The 18412-nt window shown below is 43.7% G+C and overlaps 1 protein-coding gene across 2 annotated transcripts in view; it reads right to left on the bottom strand.

Annotated features, from left to right (window-relative positions):
* Window positions 1–18412, bottom strand: part of SVEP1 (sushi, von Willebrand factor type A, EGF and pentraxin domain containing 1) — a 1471106-nt gene that overhangs the window by 338375 nt on the left and 1114319 nt on the right. For both annotated transcript variants that reach the window (XM_069630907.1, XM_069630908.1), the window contains exon 27: window positions 12472–12647. In XM_069630907.1, the coding sequence (XP_069487008.1) occupies window positions 12472–12647 (176 nt within the window). The remainder of the gene's footprint in view (window positions 1–12471; window positions 12648–18412) is intronic.

Raw genomic sequence — 18412 nt, 5'->3', positions numbered from 1 at the left:
TCCTAGGACTTGACCGCAGATGTCAGAAGTGCTATGCGAATAGCAACCCAGACACAACATATGAGGATCCCCAACCGTACAGTGCCGCCCTGCCTTGAGGGATCCAAACACCTCTGACTGGCACCTCCCCCTTTGTGATGGCCCTGCATGGATGACGAATGTAAGTACCTTCCCCAATTTGATGACCATTCGGCTCCCTCGCCTCAAGCCTCGAGGCGGAGCGACTTGAGGAAGAGCTTTACAGGCTCCTGGGCGGCTGTATTTCTGTGCCAGGCAAGCTCTAGACAGCAAAGTGAAAGTGCTGATCGTGGAGCAGATAAACAGTAACAGTGGTGGAGGCCTGCTATACCACACACTAAGGGAGGGCATAGACAGAGCGGCCACCTCAGGAAAACTGCTGCAGTGTGCCACCTACACAGGCGGAGGGGAAGCATCTGATCCAAGGCAGACAGGAATCAGGATAGATGCCAGGCCCGCTGCCTCTCAAAGTGTGAGCCATCATGTTAGTTGGCTCTAAGGCTTACCCGGTTGCCCTCACTCACTGTCTCACTTACACCCTCACCGAGCAGTCAGGGAACGCAGGGAGAAATGTGACACATGATTGGCTCACAGCAAGGAGTGGTGGAGCCATCAGACAAGCAGATCCATGTCAATCATTATTACTGTTTTTTAGTTTGGGCTATTAGGTGGTGCTTTAGCCTACCCAAAGAAAGTCTCTTCCCATTCCTTACATATTTTCTGAGTACCCGTGTTGGATGCCATTCATGAAAGGCTGTTGGCTTCTATGCTGGTCAAAACTCTTAAATCTATTGGGAGGGACGTCATTGCCTGTGATTCCTTCTTATCCATGGATGACTTCAATACTCAGGGTGGTAAGACTCTGATATTTTAACATACCTTCACCTAAAACTGACTCTGCTGCCCAGTTACCCTATGGTTTACAGTTAAAAGCTGACCAATGCTTCCAGCCAAGGACTTGTCTTTATAGGGTGCCGCCAGGCTGTCTTTCCCAACCCAGTATATTTACACCACATGTCCATGGAAGGTAAGTGTCAGCTAAACTCCACCATACGAGGTGGTGCTTTCTTATGGTTACACATTTCCATAAAAATGACCTCTCACTAGAAAATAGTGCTGATCAATGGGTGTTTTTCTGTAGACAGACTACAGAAAATCAACTTAAACTACCAGCATACACCTTTGCACTTTTTTACATCTTGCATGGAATTGTAAGTGGCTATGACCCTTTGATATGGTGTATTCAAGCTACTGGGAGAGAGTCAGGGAAACCCAATCTCATTTACTCCTTATCTGTGTTCTGGGTTACACTGTAGACCCTCTCATGGGTCCTCTGTTGGCAAGGAGCAGGGTTGTAATGGCATGGATTCGAGGGATTGTTCCCACCCCTGATAAGTAGCAGCAAGAAATAGCACATTATAACTTTATGGATGAGATCTACCGTTACCTACTCCCTTTTACTTATAGTCCCAGGGACAAATGGAGTCTTTGAGGCTTCTTCGTTGTGAATCACATCCAGAACTAGGATACCAGTGCTGGCACCTCTCTGTCTGCTTTTTTGCCAATATCCACTTTACCAAATTCTTAACTCATTAAATTGTATTCAATGGCACTGTGCTCTTTCTGCTTTTGGCAGTTGTGTTTCGTGTGCTTACCCACATTGTTTTAGGCAGTCTTTCTCTCCTTAGCCTTGGATGCTGGACTTTGGGTGTGTGTGTCACCTGGTATAGAGTTATTATTTCTACTTCTTGCTTACTGTGGGTATTTCTTGAAAAAAATCAGTTTACTGATGTTTCTAGTGTTCTTAAGCATTTTACTATATTATTGTACCATATTTTAATTAGAGATTAAAACATCAGACCATCCATCATTCAGACTTTCATCCCATACACAACAAGGAATCAACCCCATAAGATGTCTGAACGCATAATGGAGAAATTAGACAAAGGCCTTATTCCTTCTAGGTTTATGTGCAGACTTTGACACAGGTGACTGTGATAGTCAACCGTGCCACCTGAGAGACTTGGACTGCATACCAGGCACTGCTCTTCCCTGACTTGAATAATTTCTCATAAAACACTCTAAAGAAGACACACATTTCCATATCCATTCATCCAAAGAAACATCTGTCTCCAGAGAAAGCCTCTAGCTCACTCCTCTGCTGTAGTGGTATATTATAAAATGGGGGGGGGGGGTTTCAAGAACTACAATAGAGGATGAAAAAGCCTTGGTATTCCAGCCAGCAAGAGACATACAAGGCTGTTGGTCAATTTAGGACCCCTGAATAGTGAAGGTGCTGTGATGTCCATGAAACCCCTGTTTGTGTTTGAACATCTATAAGGATCCATACAGATTATCAAGCACTATGGATTTCATTTGAAATTCTATAGATATCAGGAGCTTTCCCCCGAACCTGTTTGTCTGGGTCCAAACTGGTTTATGGAATTATATAAACACAGATTTGAAGGGAGTAGTCTGGAATATAAGAAAGATTAACTTGTTAATACTTTGAATAAAGGACGGTCCACAGACAACTGTACAGTTTTAATTCTTTATACACAGTTAAAGGTAAGTAAATCTGCGTGCTCCGCAAAGGACAAGGTAAATAGTTGACTGTCCCAAGTCCAGTGTAACCTTTTAACTGTAAACATTAGCATCTCTGAGAAGCAGAGGCAAGTGCAGTGCTTTCCTGAGATTGGTATATTTCAATGATAGTGTGCCCTTGGGGCTCATTGTACCACTCTAAGAAATATGCTAAGAAATAATGCATGGTTATTGCAGGTGTCAAGTTTGATGCCAGGCGATGACTGATTGGCTAATTTCCATGTGATCCTAATTTTGACCTCCTTAATGTAGTCAGAACACATGAGATTTGGGTTTGTAGGTATCTCATGGAGTATGGGTGCAGGGTTTTTCGAACAGTTTGGATCAAAAAGCACAGCCAAAAAGACAGATAGCATCCCCCACTCAAAGATCTTTGACTTTTTCCACTCAGAGCTTTCAAGCACTTGGCTCTTGTTATGGCTAGGGGTGGTACTTCTCTGTAGGTTCCATAGAGGCAGTTGGGAAGCAGTTGCAGGTTGATCTCTGTCGTCTGCAACTCATCCAGAACAGGACTCCAAGACTTGTCCTTGGCCTCACGCCCAGGGATCGTATCTCTCCAGCCCTGAAATCTTTTCATTGGCTCCCAGTGGCTGCAAGGATTAAGTTCAAGACCCTCTGCATTGTCCAAAAGACCTTCTAGGGCCTGGGTCTTAAATACCTTAAACTCTCCCTTCGGAAATATCTTCCTACTCAAGCTCTTCACTCATCTACCTCCAACTCCCTCAGGGCCAATCGCTTCTCCAAGCAACAAGTTGGTGGTAGTTCTCTTTCTTCAGCTGGGGCCTCCCTCTGTAACAGCCTCCCTGCCTCTCTGAAACTTGAGGAGAATCATCCTCTGTTCTGGAAGCACCTCAAGAACTTCCTCTTTGCTTCTGCCTTCTCTCTTTCTCTCCCCTGCTGAACTCTGTCTGTTTCTGCACTAGGCACCTGGCTACCTTCTGAATTCAGGCCCAGATCCCTGCCCACCCAGCTGCATACCCGCACTGCCTCTTGACAACCCTTGCTCTTGGGTCTGTATCTGCAACCCTACAGTTCCCTTACCTGCACTTATTAGACACCCGTTGTCTGCGCTTAATTCTTGCACTTGCCATGCACTAGCCGCACTACCTGTCGGTGTTGTTTTGATCACATGTTCAGCACTTTCCACTCCTCCTCTGCCCCTTGCACTTTCCCCCTTCCCTTTCCCCTGCACTTGGTGTTCTCAATGTCAATGGGCCTAGTAAGATCGCTGTTTTTTCCTCCCGTGTACCCCTCTCTTGCCTCCTCGCACCTTGAAACACTTGTGTATGGACACAATATAAATAAAATATCATACCATATCATTTATTTGGGGTGAAGGAGCATATGGGAGTCAGTAGAGTCAAGGTGATATAGTTAGAGGTGCAGTGCAGACTAGTCTCAGGGAAGTGCAGCTCCTAACGGGGTAGTTACAGGTGGTCTGCGGTGATGGCAGCTCAGATAAAGAAGCACAACTATAAGCCTAGGCTCTGGTACTTTAGGTTGTTGGGAGTCAGAGAGTTACCTTTATTTCATTAGATTTCTATTTACAAAACAGATCAATTGGAAGTGCATCAAGTGATGCAGCCTTGTAAAACCTAGTAGAGTCTGTAGCAAACCTCAATCAGGGAAATGCCAAGCAGAGACCATCCAAAACACTCGGAAAATTACATGTAATTAGTCCTTGACATACTTTCCCTAAGGTCAAGGCATAAACATTGGAAATGTGTGGTTCCCTAATTCCAGAGGTCAGAACACTGGTTTGAATATCTGTCACCACCAAATACCACCAGAAGGCTTTCCTAATCTTCATAAATGGTGGCCTGCTCAAAGTCCATTAAGGTGAACTTGTAGGCTTTCTTCTGTTTCCTAGTTACCAGGGAATTCTAGTACCTTCTGTTTCGGAGAATTCCAGCCTGCACCAAAGACCCTGTGATGCGTAGTCACCTAGGTTTTGTAGCTCCCTCTTTCTATTATGGCATTCCTGGTTCAACCAAAGGTACGTAGGCGACAAAGGCAACATTTTCCTCTTTTTTTGGAAATTCTGTGAAGAAATCCCTTTTGTGCAGCTGTGCCAGGACAATTCTCACTGTAACAGATACTTGCTTGATAACCCTATCACTGGTGGTTACTTTGATTTCTCCATAGTGTTGGATTATTGGGGAGGCTGATCCGAGGTCTTAATGGTTGGCTCCAAATGGTCATGTTGGCTTGTCAACTGTTGGGCTGCAAGCATGTGTATCAAATTCGATCAAGCACCCACATGAATCAATATATAATCAATGATAAGTCAGTACCTAGAACAGCAGACGGTCGAAGTCTGGGGCCAGTCTGAATTAGATCTCCTTTTCCTTGGCCTTGAACCATATTTTACGGAAAAAACTCACTACTTTACAGGTCTATTCGCCCCTTCTCTTGGAGTGTCAGGGTGGAAGGCCTAGAGCTCTTTCCTCCCTTATACTCTTGGTGAAGCTATCACTCACATGGCCCAAGACAGAATTCAGATCATGGCCCACTACCATCCACCTCTTATTTTCAAAAGACCGAAAGCACCCTTGCTGGAGGAGCACGCAATTCCTTACTGACTATACAACCGCCATATAGTCCTCTTTTTAAGCCTCCGCACATGCCCATACCACCTAGAAATAGAGTATCCTTCTAACATCTGCTCATCCAAAGTGGATTAAAGACACACTAGTCCAACAAGTAACTCTCAGTCACTGGCCTTATCTGAGTATTCTTCTTCTTAGAAGAGAGAAAAGGCTGATCTCCACGAGAAGCCACCATGCCTCTCTGATGTTAAAACAGAGGGCTGGGAGCCTCCACAGAAGCACAGTCCCAATAACAAGGAGGAAACCCAAACAATGGAAAAATCTCCTTACTAGAATGTACAGACTGTGTGAAGCGGATTCTGTATAGCACACAGGTGACTGTCAGAGTTCACAAGCAGGTAGGGTACTTGTAGTCAGATGTTGCAACACGATGATGCTTAAACCAGCACTTGTGCGATAAGGAAACAGGTTCTAAAGTAAACAGAGAAATGTAAAGAAGGAGCTCGCTGTGTGACCGAACAAGCAAAGGATTTATAGATTGAAGCCACGTACGGCATATAGTCAAATGAGTAAATGCCAGCAACGGGGGATAAGAGACAGTACAAAACTATGGAACACCTACAACTCAAGAGGAAAAAAGGCAGAGATGCGATGCACTGCTTACCACATTTGGATTGGTTTTATACTGTACCAGGCTTCTTAGTGTTTTGATGCTTCCGGGCTTCATACCGATGACGTGCTGATTGTGGGTCGCCTGATTAGCGTGATGTGCACTCTTAGGAACTCCTTCTGCAATCTTGGAATGGAATGCGGTTTCCCAAACTTCCAGGTACCATTTGCCACTTATGGTGAAAAGAGGTTAGAACCCTAAGAGTAACCTTTAGTTCACCACTCCCAATAGTATGCATACTCTGTGTGTTCTTCTCAGGAACCAAATATAGGGCTGTAAACGGTCTTTTGGAAGAGAATGGGAAAATTGAGTACTACTTGAGGAGAATCATGTACTGGGCTTGTGTGGGGATTCTCCCAGGTTTGGCTTCATCCACACCATGTAGAACCTTTCTTTCCCAATATTAGTTCTCGTTTCTACTTGGGCTGAAGCTCTCCATCAGCCAATGAAGGGGATGTAAGGATCTCCAATTGGGACACCACAGAGGAAGGGGGATCTAATAGCACTTGAGGTAGACAGCTTCACATTTTATGCTCTGTTTAGCTACTAGTACAACAAAGCATTGGCGCTATCAGCTCTGCATCTTCCGTTCCATGCCGTAAGCAGGTGGGAAAGGCTTCTTGAGGGTAAGGGTTGGAAAATAGCTAGATTACTGGTCCTGCTGAATCGAGAGGAACATACACTGTTCTTGATCTCACCAACGTTTTAGAAAGTCTGGAACGTCAATCACATAAAGGCCTTTATCTGGTTCTGAGGGGATAGCTTAGCGGGCAACATGCTCGCTTTGGAAATAAGATGACACGAAGCAACACAGGTTCGATCCCCAGGTCCATGCTTAGAAACCTCTGGGTATTAAGCGTGTTATAAATATGCAACTAAGACATATTCCTTTAACAGCGCCTCGATGCTCCCAGGCTGTGTGAGCGCTTTAAAAATGAAAATAAATAAATAAAATTGTAGGTTGACCTGGGACTCTTCATGTCTAAGATTCAATTTTTTCCCTGATTCACTGATGCAGACCCAAACCTTTCTAAGGAACCTGAGGACGAAGCTAAGGCTCCCAAGTCCAAATAAATGGTTGCATTCATTCAAGTATTTTTGTGGACACTCCATAACTCTTTGTAGGATCCATCCCTGCAAACACTTCTCAGATATGGATTTAACCCTGAATGCAAAAATCTATCACAAACTGATTGTATATGGCCACATCGACCAAATCCAACGTTGTGATTGGAAGAGTAGTAACCATAAATGAGGAAATCTGCAACATATCCACTACACACAATGGGCCTCATTAGGAGTTTGGAGGCAGCCATGACCTTAATAAGGGCATGGCTGCCTCCAAACTCGGGTCCGGGTTCCCTGAATGAGGGAAATACCGGGCCATTTCGACCTTGGAGGGCCCAGTATTTCCCCATTCAGGGAACCCGGACCCAGACCATCCACATTCCCATTTGAGCGCCCATAGGGTTCAATGGGAATGGGGAGCATGCTAACAACGGGCCTGTTAATGATGGGCCCATTGTTAGCATGCTGGGCTGCTCACGGGACCCGCTAAGGATGCCTGGTAAAACCAGTCGTCCTTAGCGGGTCCCGCGAGCAGTCCTCGTAATAGGGTGGTAAGGGGTTAACGGCTCCGGCGACTTTACCAGCGCCGTTAACCCCTTACCGCCCACCTCATAATGAGGCCCAATAACATTTTCTACATGCAGAAATTGACACCGAAATGTTCATGGGGCCACAGGGAGGGGGGATCAGAGGTGCACACGTTAGTTAGTTACAGAAGTGTTGTAACCCCTGAAATTGAGAAGAGGCTGCCTAAAACCAGGAAAGAACCTCTCAGCAAGATATACAGGATTGGTTTCATATAGAAAAAAGGGTGCATGATGTGTCCCGGCCATGATTAAAATATTGTCCCTCCTTTAATTAGTACTCATCAGAGGAAGAGTCAGTGAACCAATCATGAAAAAAGTGAAAAACACACAGGGACTAATTCTCAGAACAGAGAATGCCTTTTTTATTTGCACTTCTTTCAGAAATGTGCAGGTCACCTTATTCTCAAAGGTGACCTGTGTATTTCCAGAGGGGTTGGACAGTGGCACACAGATGCACTCTACACCCTCCTTGCATACATAAGTATGACAAGCTCCCATCAACCACATGGTTGCTGGGATCGAGTTTCACAGAGGTGGGCCCCTCTCCGTGAAATGCTTGAAAAAAAAAACTTTTCCTTCCCTGTTTGGGGCATGGGAATGCAAGTATGAGAGGCACTACTTAAAGAGAACATCATGACATTTTCGGAAATGACCCTGTCATGATTTGTGTCTCCCTTTGCGCCTGTTCCCAACAGGCACAGGGGGATGACCCTCACTTCTGCACATTTAAAAGTGCATCCTGTTTGTCAATTCAGGATGTTCTTTTAAATGTGCAGAAATGTCCACTCACAGGCACAAATGTGCAAAGGACTGAAAAAAAGGGCATGCGAATGAGCGCTTTATAACTGCACTCATTCAGATGACCTTTCAGAATCCACCTTCTTTTTTGACGCATCTCAACACTTGTGCCAAAACAAGGTTTTGAGAATCTGTTCCACAGACTGCAGTGACAGGGCAGGGCTTTCAGTCTAACATTGCATACTCACCTAGAACTGCTCAAGCTTGTTTCAAACTGTTCAGGCAAATAAAACAATAAACTCGCTCTTTTTGAAACATAAACATGAATCTCTATTTTAGACTGCTGCACTCCCTGTTCCCTGGCCAGCCTCTCACTGATCTTCCCCTCACAATGTCAATGCACTCAGAAATTTGGTGTTCCTACTTGATTCCAAAAACAAACCAAATAAGCAAGCTTGTCAAGTCAATTCCACCAGCATCCCATTTTAGGCCGAAGCTTTAGCAGTATGCGACCCATTAACCGCTGTTAATAGATTCCTTTCTAGAATGGATAACCTGAATGCTTTATACACTGGTTCCCCTCTCATGTAATGTCTAAACTCTATCACATCCAAAATAAAGGTACCAGGTGCATTTTTATTCTCCAAATGTGAAACAATATCAAACGCATAAGGGAAGTAATATAACGCCAGCCTGTTGAATCTTTGGGTACATTTAAAATCTAACTAGCTGGACCAGGTGTATCATATGCTGATCCAAATCCAACACTCTCTTTCTCTCCTTGGTCTATCTCTCTCTCTCTTTTTCTCTCTCTCGGCCTCTCTCTCTCTCTCTCTCGCTTCCTCTCTGCCTCTCTCACTCTCTCTCTTTCTCTCTGTCTCACTTGATATCTCTGTCTCTCCTGCCGTGGGCGAGAGCCAGAATAACAGGTGCCTGTTTGCTAGAGACAGACCATCGATTGATCATAGAAGCACAAGTAGAGGAACAATCGCAGATATCTTTAAGGGGAGTGAAGGGGATGTTGTGAAAAGAAGAAAGAAAGCAGGAACAATAGAGGTGTGCCTGAGGTGGAGACTGTCCTGGTATGTGGAGACTTACAGTGGAGCTCATGTTCAGCTCAGCAGAAGCACAATGCATACAACCTTGTGTAAAGGCTATTATGCATTTCGCGTAGATTATGTCCCATTTTCAATCATTTGTATGACGGAGAGGAGGGGGAGAATGCAACAAGCGTTTCTGCCACCTCCCTCCTTCGACACCATAAAAATGCCTCAGCAAATGTTGTGGATCCCAAAGGAGTCAACCAGACTTATGTGCCAGCATAAAGCAGGCAGACCCCATAGGAATCCATTATAAATGCTGCCTGTTATGCTTGCATGGCAAGCTGCGTTTACAATTAAACGCTGCCTACCATGCGTGATGGTAAACAGTGTTTACAATTACAATTAAACACTGCCTACAGTGTGAGCATTATACCCAGCCTTAAATTGCATTTTTAAACTCTGCCTACCATGTGTACCTGATAGGCAGCATTTACTCATTTGCACAGCGGAGTGCAAATGTGCATGGCCAAAGGCAGCAACCATGCATGTATGCTGCATTTTTCCCTGTACATGTGTGCTTCACTGTGCAAATTACCAGAGTTTGTCGGCAGGAGCACCCTACCTGTAGGCCTATACATAATTGCGCTCAGCCACCAGATCATTTAATGGAGCAAAATGAGCTCCAGTGTGTCCTAAAGGTAGGTCACCATCAGCCATACACTGTGGGTGCATTGTCCATATAGAGGAATGTGAGGGGGATGAAAAGGACATTATTTAATTGTAAAAGGGATCTTTTTGAAATATAACAATGCAAATTTCTAATGAGCACTTGCAGCATATATTTTAATAATAATACAAACATTGTATTTGTCTTTCAGAGCAATGCATATATTCAAAACCTAGAATAACCAAATATATGTTCTGCTATAATGTTATAATACGAACATGGCAGTTGCATGTGCTATTACTGTACTGTCAAAAAAGGGTTTAATGCCTGAATCGCTACGTAATAATGTTCACTGGGATTGATGCTTACATAATCTTTCAAAACACTCACTCTAATATAAAGTATTCGTAGCAATGAAACGTCAATGAAACATATTTACTCATTTGGGCAGCAGAAGCATTTGGATATATGGATGAAATGGCTGCAACATTTGTCCATCGATTGTGATCTGACAACCACACTTACAGAATGTTAGAAGAGAAGGAGCTGGGAGATTAAGGCAGTTTTGCATGTGGCCTGAGTTCAATGCATAGCCATCCTTAGAGAATGATAATATATATATATATTATAGGGCAGCTGTTGCCTCACTGTAGTAAATGTGAAACAATTTTACATAGAATTTTCTCAAATTTCTATTTCTAATAACTTTTGACTTGCTAGATGGATTTGGATGAAATCCCCCTCCCAAATTGGATATTTTGGGAAAGCTTCCTTAAAAAAGGTACAAGTTATTAAGAAACTCAAAAAAGTTGTGTTCCACTTGGACTCATTCATTTTCACATAGAGAAAACGTGCAATTTGTGGCACGTTGTAGCGCAAAAACCGCTGCACGGATTTGGAGCAAATAAGAAGCATCTTGGGCACAAAGGATTGACTTAATTTCCTTGACTGTTTTGGGGTAAACTGACCCAGTCGTTTTTAAAATATCCGATCGACAGAGAATAGGGGGCCCCCTGTTACCAACAATTGTTATATATCTTCCATGGTGCTTGCAGCAGAGATGCCTTTCAGAAATGAAAAGCAGACTTTTTTTTTTGTGTGTTCAATGCGAGCGATTCCAGCAATAAAAGCCATGAAACCCAAAAATGAAAAGTGCTGAAAACTTTTATGGAAGAGGAAAAAGGATGCAATCACATCAGGACAGGGGTTGGTAGGGGGAAAGAGGACACCACGTGAAGTTGGGGATTTGGAGGTGGTCTGGGTGGCCAATTTTGGGGAAGAACGTTTTTGGATTATCGGGCACTACCAGGGGAATCCTGTGGGATTACTGCGGCAATACCGCCAGAAACGATCAGAAAAGAAACTGCATCACTCAAACCGAAAGGCATGGCTAGCAGGCTCCAAAGAATGTGTGTGTCATCAGTGATGTCATCTATGAAGTCATCTTTGCGAACATACGTTGTGCAACAGATGGCGTTTAGTTAAGATGAACTTGCTTGAAATAGGAGAACTGAATTTCAGGGGTTATTCTGAGTTAAAACTGATGACAGTTGTGGCGAATAAATTCAGTGCAACAAAACCCTTGGAAGTCCATGGAAAAACTTTAGTTGAAGCACCGTTAAGTTGAAACCATCTGATAGATCCAAACCCTTGAAATTAATTGAAAAAGCTTGAGTTGAAGTGACGTTAAGGTGCCTATTTAACACAACAAACCCCCTGAAATTCGGCAGGTGCTGAAAGCTACACCACCTTAACTACGAGGCCTGCATTGCGCTACCCACAAACAAAATCACTGATGATCTCACATATGACATCTCTTAAAACCTATGACATCATGAGTGATATCACTGGTACAGCAGATGATACGTGCAAGAATTAGTGACATTTAAAACACGTGTTTCTGCATATTAGTGTGGATTCAGGTCGAACGATTGGTTCATGAACACACATTTTTAAATTCTCAGCAACTAAAAAGATAATTTGTAAAACAATAGATTAACGGAAACAAACATCGATGACACCTTGAACTATGACCTATGACGTGTGTTGACCTATTGATAGCATGTCTCTATTCATATCAAGTATTCCCAGAAATGCAGCATAGCCTGCACACATTGCTTCGAGGTTACTGGAAATCACTGCTAAACGTCCTTCCAGCTTAATCTATGAAGAGAGCATCTCTACATTAAAAGAGAAGGGGATATACATCTAGGGTTTCTGTTGAAATGGAATTGTAAATAAGAACAATAGTAAATGTGCCTACTTGTCGCATATAGGTGTATTAAATTCAACCAAAGTTAACCTCCCAAGCGAGGCACTGTGCCTGATGGTGTATGTATACTGTGCTCAGAGCGTGAACACCCCAGCCCTCTCAAACGTAATTCATCCGAACAGTAGCCATGGCCGGCCGTGAAAACAAAAAAAAGAGAGCTGATTTGCCTCTGGTGGTGTTCATGCCCCAGATGGCAACATCTAAAAGCAAATCCATGCAGGGTTTATATAAGTCTATACCAAAAGAAATACATACCGGGAATATTCTGTCCCACAGATAAATCTCTTCCGCCATCTGAGAGTCTCCCATCAATATATACATTCCAGAAGCCATTCATGCTGGACCACGTCACTGCGATGTGATGCCATTTCCCATCGTTCACTGCGGGGCAGTCCGTTATGCGCTCCTTGCCGTTGACGTAAAGAACCCAGCTGCAATAACCGGTGATAAAGAAGCACACGGGACTGAGTCATGCTGGCGAAATTACGTGACCTCCATTTTTAATAACTACATTATTTTCTGTGTTGTAAACTTCTCCTTGGAAATTAAACAAAACGAATCTGCCAGGCGTGGGTCACATGCTTTGAGCTCAGAATCATGGATAGTGGCTATTCTGGTTGAGACCTGAAATGATAATAGTAAATCGCTTTTCCTAAGGAATTACTCTATCCTACTTGTAAAAGAGATGCCATTTTCGGAACAGTGTCACAACCTTCCTGACTCTGACCTGCTTGACGCAAAGGAATAATGTGATGGCGATCATTAAGTGTGTGTTTGTGTGTGTTAGTGTGCCTCGTGTCCACGCTTCATGGGTACAACACGTCTAGAATAACAGCAGCCAAGTCTCCCATCGTTGATTGGATGTTGCAAATAAGAAGTTTAGTGAGCTAAGGAACATAAATGCCTGGTTGGAAAATAAATATTGATCTATTCAGGGTCCTTTAACCATGTAATCCGTGATTTTTTTTCTTATTTTATAACAACACTGTTCATATACTCACCTGCCACAAAACACCCTGGGCCCAGTTCACATTTACACATTTACGAATTTTGCTAGTGGCATTGTTAAAAACATAGTTTTCCGAAAGTAAAATGGAAAAGCAGAACAATGTAACTAAGATCACATGTATGGGAAACGTGTAGTGTGCCTGATGGGATGCGCAGTATTTCACCAATACGAGTTTTGCAGTAAATTGGCAGGGAAATGACTGCCAAAATCGCTCACCATTAGCAGTGCTCAGGCCTGTGGGTTTACCACAGGATTGCGAGTGGCAGGGGGTAGTGTAATTCCCCATTCAGGGCTGCATGGAGATTTTGGCGGATCCGCTGCCAGTTGCAAATCCACAGATTTTGGGAGGAAAAAGTGGAGGATTTACCTCCAGCTTTTTGCTGCAGTTGAATCCTCCACTTTTCACCGAAACTAGTAATTTGGTGGTGCATTAAGAATGGCTGTAATTCCGTTACTTCTAAAAAAAGTGGCAGTGACGGAATTACTTCCCTTTTTTACTGCACTGCCAAACTTCTAATGCGGCCCAAAGTCTTTCTCTATATCACACATACTGTGACGTATGCATTGCTGGTCATTGGGCCGGCTCTCGTCGGATCCGATATCCGGCACCAGATATGAAGCCGGATCTCGGGATCCGGCCAGAGTCAGTCACCCAAAACACCAAACCCATGCTCTCCAGCTAGGTTTCGAGGAGAGAAAAAAAAAAAACAATCCAGCAATGGCATGGCGTAGGGGGGCGGAGCAGCTCATTGCCGCCATTAGCACTCTTCTGGCTCCGCCCCCCTATCTATCCACTACAGCAGGACATCGGAACAGACCTTCCTAAGGAAGGCTGTCCTGCACTTTCACTAGGACTTCTTCATGCAGGCACCACAGCCGGGCCCGCGAAGGTGGCGGCTGTGCTGCTCCGAGCAGTCTGCTCCGAGCAGCACAGCCCCCCCACCCTCGTGGGCCCGGCAGATCTAATCTGCCCTGTGCGAGGACAGTGCACACAGAGTAGATTACTCTTTGTGCTCAGTGCTCGCACAGGGCATTGCTTTGAACGCAAAATTCAGGGTTCCTATGCTTTTATTTTAAATGAAACCGCTCTATGGTGGAGCTGTGCTGCTATAAGAATAGTGAGCAAGGGGTCCATGTCTGGATTCCCCTAGTAACTTAGGGTGAGACCCAAAGTTACTTAAATATGCAAAAAACAAGGGGGGTCCTGGGAGTCTCTCTGCCAGACATTAGTCCTGGTTGCGATAGCCTTACCCAGATTCTTTAGCTCACTATCTAGACGTGGATCTTAGTGAGCTAAAGACTCTGGCTAAGTATCTCCCAACCGGGACTAAGGTCCGGCAGAGGGACTCCCATGACCACCTCTTGTTTTTTGCATATTTAAGTAACTATGGGTCTCACCCTAAGTTACTAGGGGAATCCAGATGTGGACCCATTGCTGACTATTCTTAGAGAGGCACAGCTCCATCCTACTGATGAGGTCCAACTGGACTGAAACACGTGTCTGGGGTTACTATTGGTAATCTTGTTCAGAGGAGAATTGAATAGCATTTTGGGGCTGGACTGCCTGTGGGCAGGACAAAGACTGATATGTTTGGTGTATTTCTCCTCTGTGAAAGATAGTGAGCTAAAGAATCTGGGTAAAGCTCTCGCAACCAGGTCTAATGTCTGGCAGAGAGACTCGCAGGACCCCCCTTGTTTTTTACCATTCAGAACACCTGCATCAGAGCTTGAACATGCAGATGTATCAACATTTGATGATGTAAGGATTCTTAACTTGCACTGGAAGAAACACCTCTTTCAGACATGTTGGCACCTGAATATCTCTGAATATGCCATGCTGTGCCAAGCTCCTGCCTCTTGCTTTAAGCAACCTCTGCACAGTACAGCACTCATTCCAGATTTACACAACCAGAAATTAATGGCTCATCAGACTTTAGACTTTAGACAAAGTACCAAGAAACCCCAGCACAAGCCCAGAATGGGGCCAACTGCTACCATGATGCCCATGACTAAGTGCTCAGGAGCAAATATCAGACAGGTGGTCAAGAATAGCCCTCAGCATTTGACTTCACCACCAGACAACACTGTTAGCCCCTTACACAGCAGAACTTGAGGTTTGAAATGAGATGTGGGTACCAACACAGCAGCAGCACAAACTATTTCTGCCTCAGCAGTGGGCCATCATTGGAATCCTGGATAACTTCCCCTGTAGCTGAGGAGCCTAGACTAGTCTTTCCTTTCTCAGTGAAGCATAGAAACTTCCCTGATTTTCCAGATACTGCAAGTCTCCCCTCGTCGGTTTCTCTTTTTATAATGTTCTTGGCCATCATCAACACCATGGTACTGACCACTTTTGATCATGGTCTTTACCCCACACCCTGCCTTGGGCCTAACTGTCCTTCGTAACCCTTCCTATGCACTCTGTTTCCTAGCTCATCCTTCTCTTATCCGATTGCCTCCTGGTCTCCACCAATAGTTGCCATTTCTATATGTGATCAGCTGTTTGGAATTCAGTGTCATTACTGTCCCCTAATTTTGCATGGGTTCAATGTCATAACAAAGATTTGCTGTATTAATGACAATCTTATTTTACAATTATTTTCTTTGGCAAATGTGCCACTTTATTTTAACTCAGAAGTGGTTTCATCCTCAAAGCAGGTAACACTGTATAACAGTATCTGGAGTAGACTAAAAGTAAAGTAGAGTATAGGTATGACCAACTTCTTACTTGTTTTATACAGACACACAAAAACAAACAGTCCCTGCAAGAAGAACACCCTGTCCCTATGCCAAAGAAACTCTCCCTAGGGGTGGGGCGTTGCACCGCCTATCTAAAAGGGATAGAACAAAGACACTGTCCCTATCCAATTACACGAAGAAGCGCAGACTCAAGTCAAAAATACAACATTTTTTGAGACATTCTAGATTAGATAATGTCTAAATCTTGAGTTTCATGGAGCTTAATGCTGACTGGAATTTATTACTACTTTAATCACCAGTAAGGTATAAGCTTCCTGTTAGCCATTCTGACTTGTTCTGGTACTAAAAACGTATCAGCTCCTACTACCAGGAGCCTTAAAACCAAGGGTTAGACCTACTACTATTATCTAGCCTAACACAGTTGTTGACGTATGAAACAGTTTCTTGAGTTGACAGGTGGTCGGTTACATGAGTCCAACTCATGCCCAATGTGGTCGACCGGTTTCATTGATCTTGGTAGCTGTGGCCATCTTCGTCAAAATTAAGTATTAAAAAATTGGGGAATATCTCCCTTCATGGGCCACCAATTCTGACCTCTGCAGTGCTTCCATGCCCTAAGGAAGAAGAAACAATAGATAGGGGAGCAGGGGGTAAGTATGTATCCCCCTGGTTGAACACACTATCTATATTCATGTTAGATGTGTTCAAAAAGGTGTGTAATTTATTGGAGGAGTAACTTAATTAAGGTGCCTTAGTGAAAGGAACTCCATTCATGTCCTTTGTCTCACCTAATCATGCATCTAGAATATTGGAAAGGGGAGTGGGTGAGGAATAATGTGCCACCTGCAACTACCGTTGTTGCTTAGGGTATATTCCACAAATCAGTGGTATGGCACCAAACCCTGTGAGGTATGCGTGTTTTGAAACCAAATTGCATCATACATGTGCCTACCACGACCCGGTATGAAAAGATTTCTTCAGGATAGATTGGCTGGTTACGTTGAAAGCGGACCTTCCAAGGTTCGCATACCACTGGGTATAGAAGGGTGTTGTTAACATTTTGTGAATCAAATAAACACTCAGCTATTCTGATTTGATACAATTGTTTAGTAAATTCAAGGCTTACCAGCAAATGATGCTGCCTGTTATTCCGGGATGTATGTCCCGACTCCGCTGCCCGTCAATATTCGATAAGGGGCGGATTCAGTGGCATCTCAGTGACACTGGGGCTGCGCTGATGTCCCTTTCTGCAATACAATAAGATGGACATGTGCGTGTGTAAATATCCCACCAGGCTATATTTCAGTCACGGTCTAACTGAATCTGAACTCAGGGCTGTTTACCATAGCAGTAGCGCTGGACACGGCCTCTGCTTCCTGGTTCTGGTTCTACGTCTCTATGGTTGCCTTCCATGTCGGTCTATTTACATCCGAAGTATCAAAGCGGCCATCTTAATTTGGGAATGTATACGAGGCTTAATTGTGCTCACAATGTGTTCGATCACAAACTGTTTTGCTCTAGAGTTCTTATAGTTGCACTCATACTATTGTGGGTTTTTTATCACACAAAGTTAGAATTAAATAAAATTCAACTTTAAATTTTAAAGTATTGTTTGTCTCGGGTGTGAATAGCACACCCAAATGTATATATTGGAGTCAACATTCCATGTATTTAGATGCCCTTTTCACTGATTATATCCTTCCACTCGAAAACAGATACCGATCGGTATTCGGTTTTTAAAGGGCCAGTGTCCGATGCTTATGCCTCCCATGGTTTCTATGGTTAAGATGCTGGTGAATCATAGCTATGTTGTGAAAGTCATGGTGTATGGGCAACAACCTCGTATCTCTCTACAGCTCAGATACCATCAGAGAAATTGATCCCTCACTATGTACTTATACTCCAGTTGTATAAATGTAATGCTTTGTCGCTTGTGGTTATATCATTTCTCATCTCTGAGGATGGAAACCCCATCACGTAACTTAATGCCCCGTGTGCCTCTAATGTGTCAGGTCTCATGTGGGGAGCACTGCCAGTTCATTCCATTGTATCTGTTCATTAAGTCCTGTGGTGTGTGTATTTAGTCTAAAAATCCAATTTTGTTCCCTTTTTAGGAGGATATTATGAAAATTCTCTCTTAGTCTAGGTATTTGGATTTTTTCTATGATGGTCCACTTAAATTCTTCTGGACCATGTCCTATAGTAATGCCCCACCTTCGCCCACCATTACCCTCCGCTCTTCTACTGACTTGCATTCTTCCTTCTTTTATTTTTTCTTTGCATGCTTTTCTTTGTTTTTTTTCTGTTCTCAACTGACATTTTCCAATGCACACTTTTTAGGTGGGGATAGAGAGAAGACTAGCTCTATGCCAGAATTGCCTTTCCCTGATGATTTCTTGTGTTGTTATATTCTCTTTGTTTTTGACTGTGTGTGTGCTTGCATGTCTATGGGTGTTCTTGTATGTTAATATTGTGCATTTTTTCTCG

This window comes from Ambystoma mexicanum, chromosome 6q (genome assembly GCF_040938575.1).
Source record: "Ambystoma mexicanum isolate Mex_15411 chromosome 6q, UKY_AmexF1_1, whole genome shotgun sequence".
In the NCBI taxonomy this organism is placed as follows: Eukaryota; Metazoa; Chordata; class Amphibia; order Caudata; family Ambystomatidae; genus Ambystoma; species Ambystoma mexicanum.
This window is presented reverse-complemented; position numbering and strand designations above follow the sequence as displayed.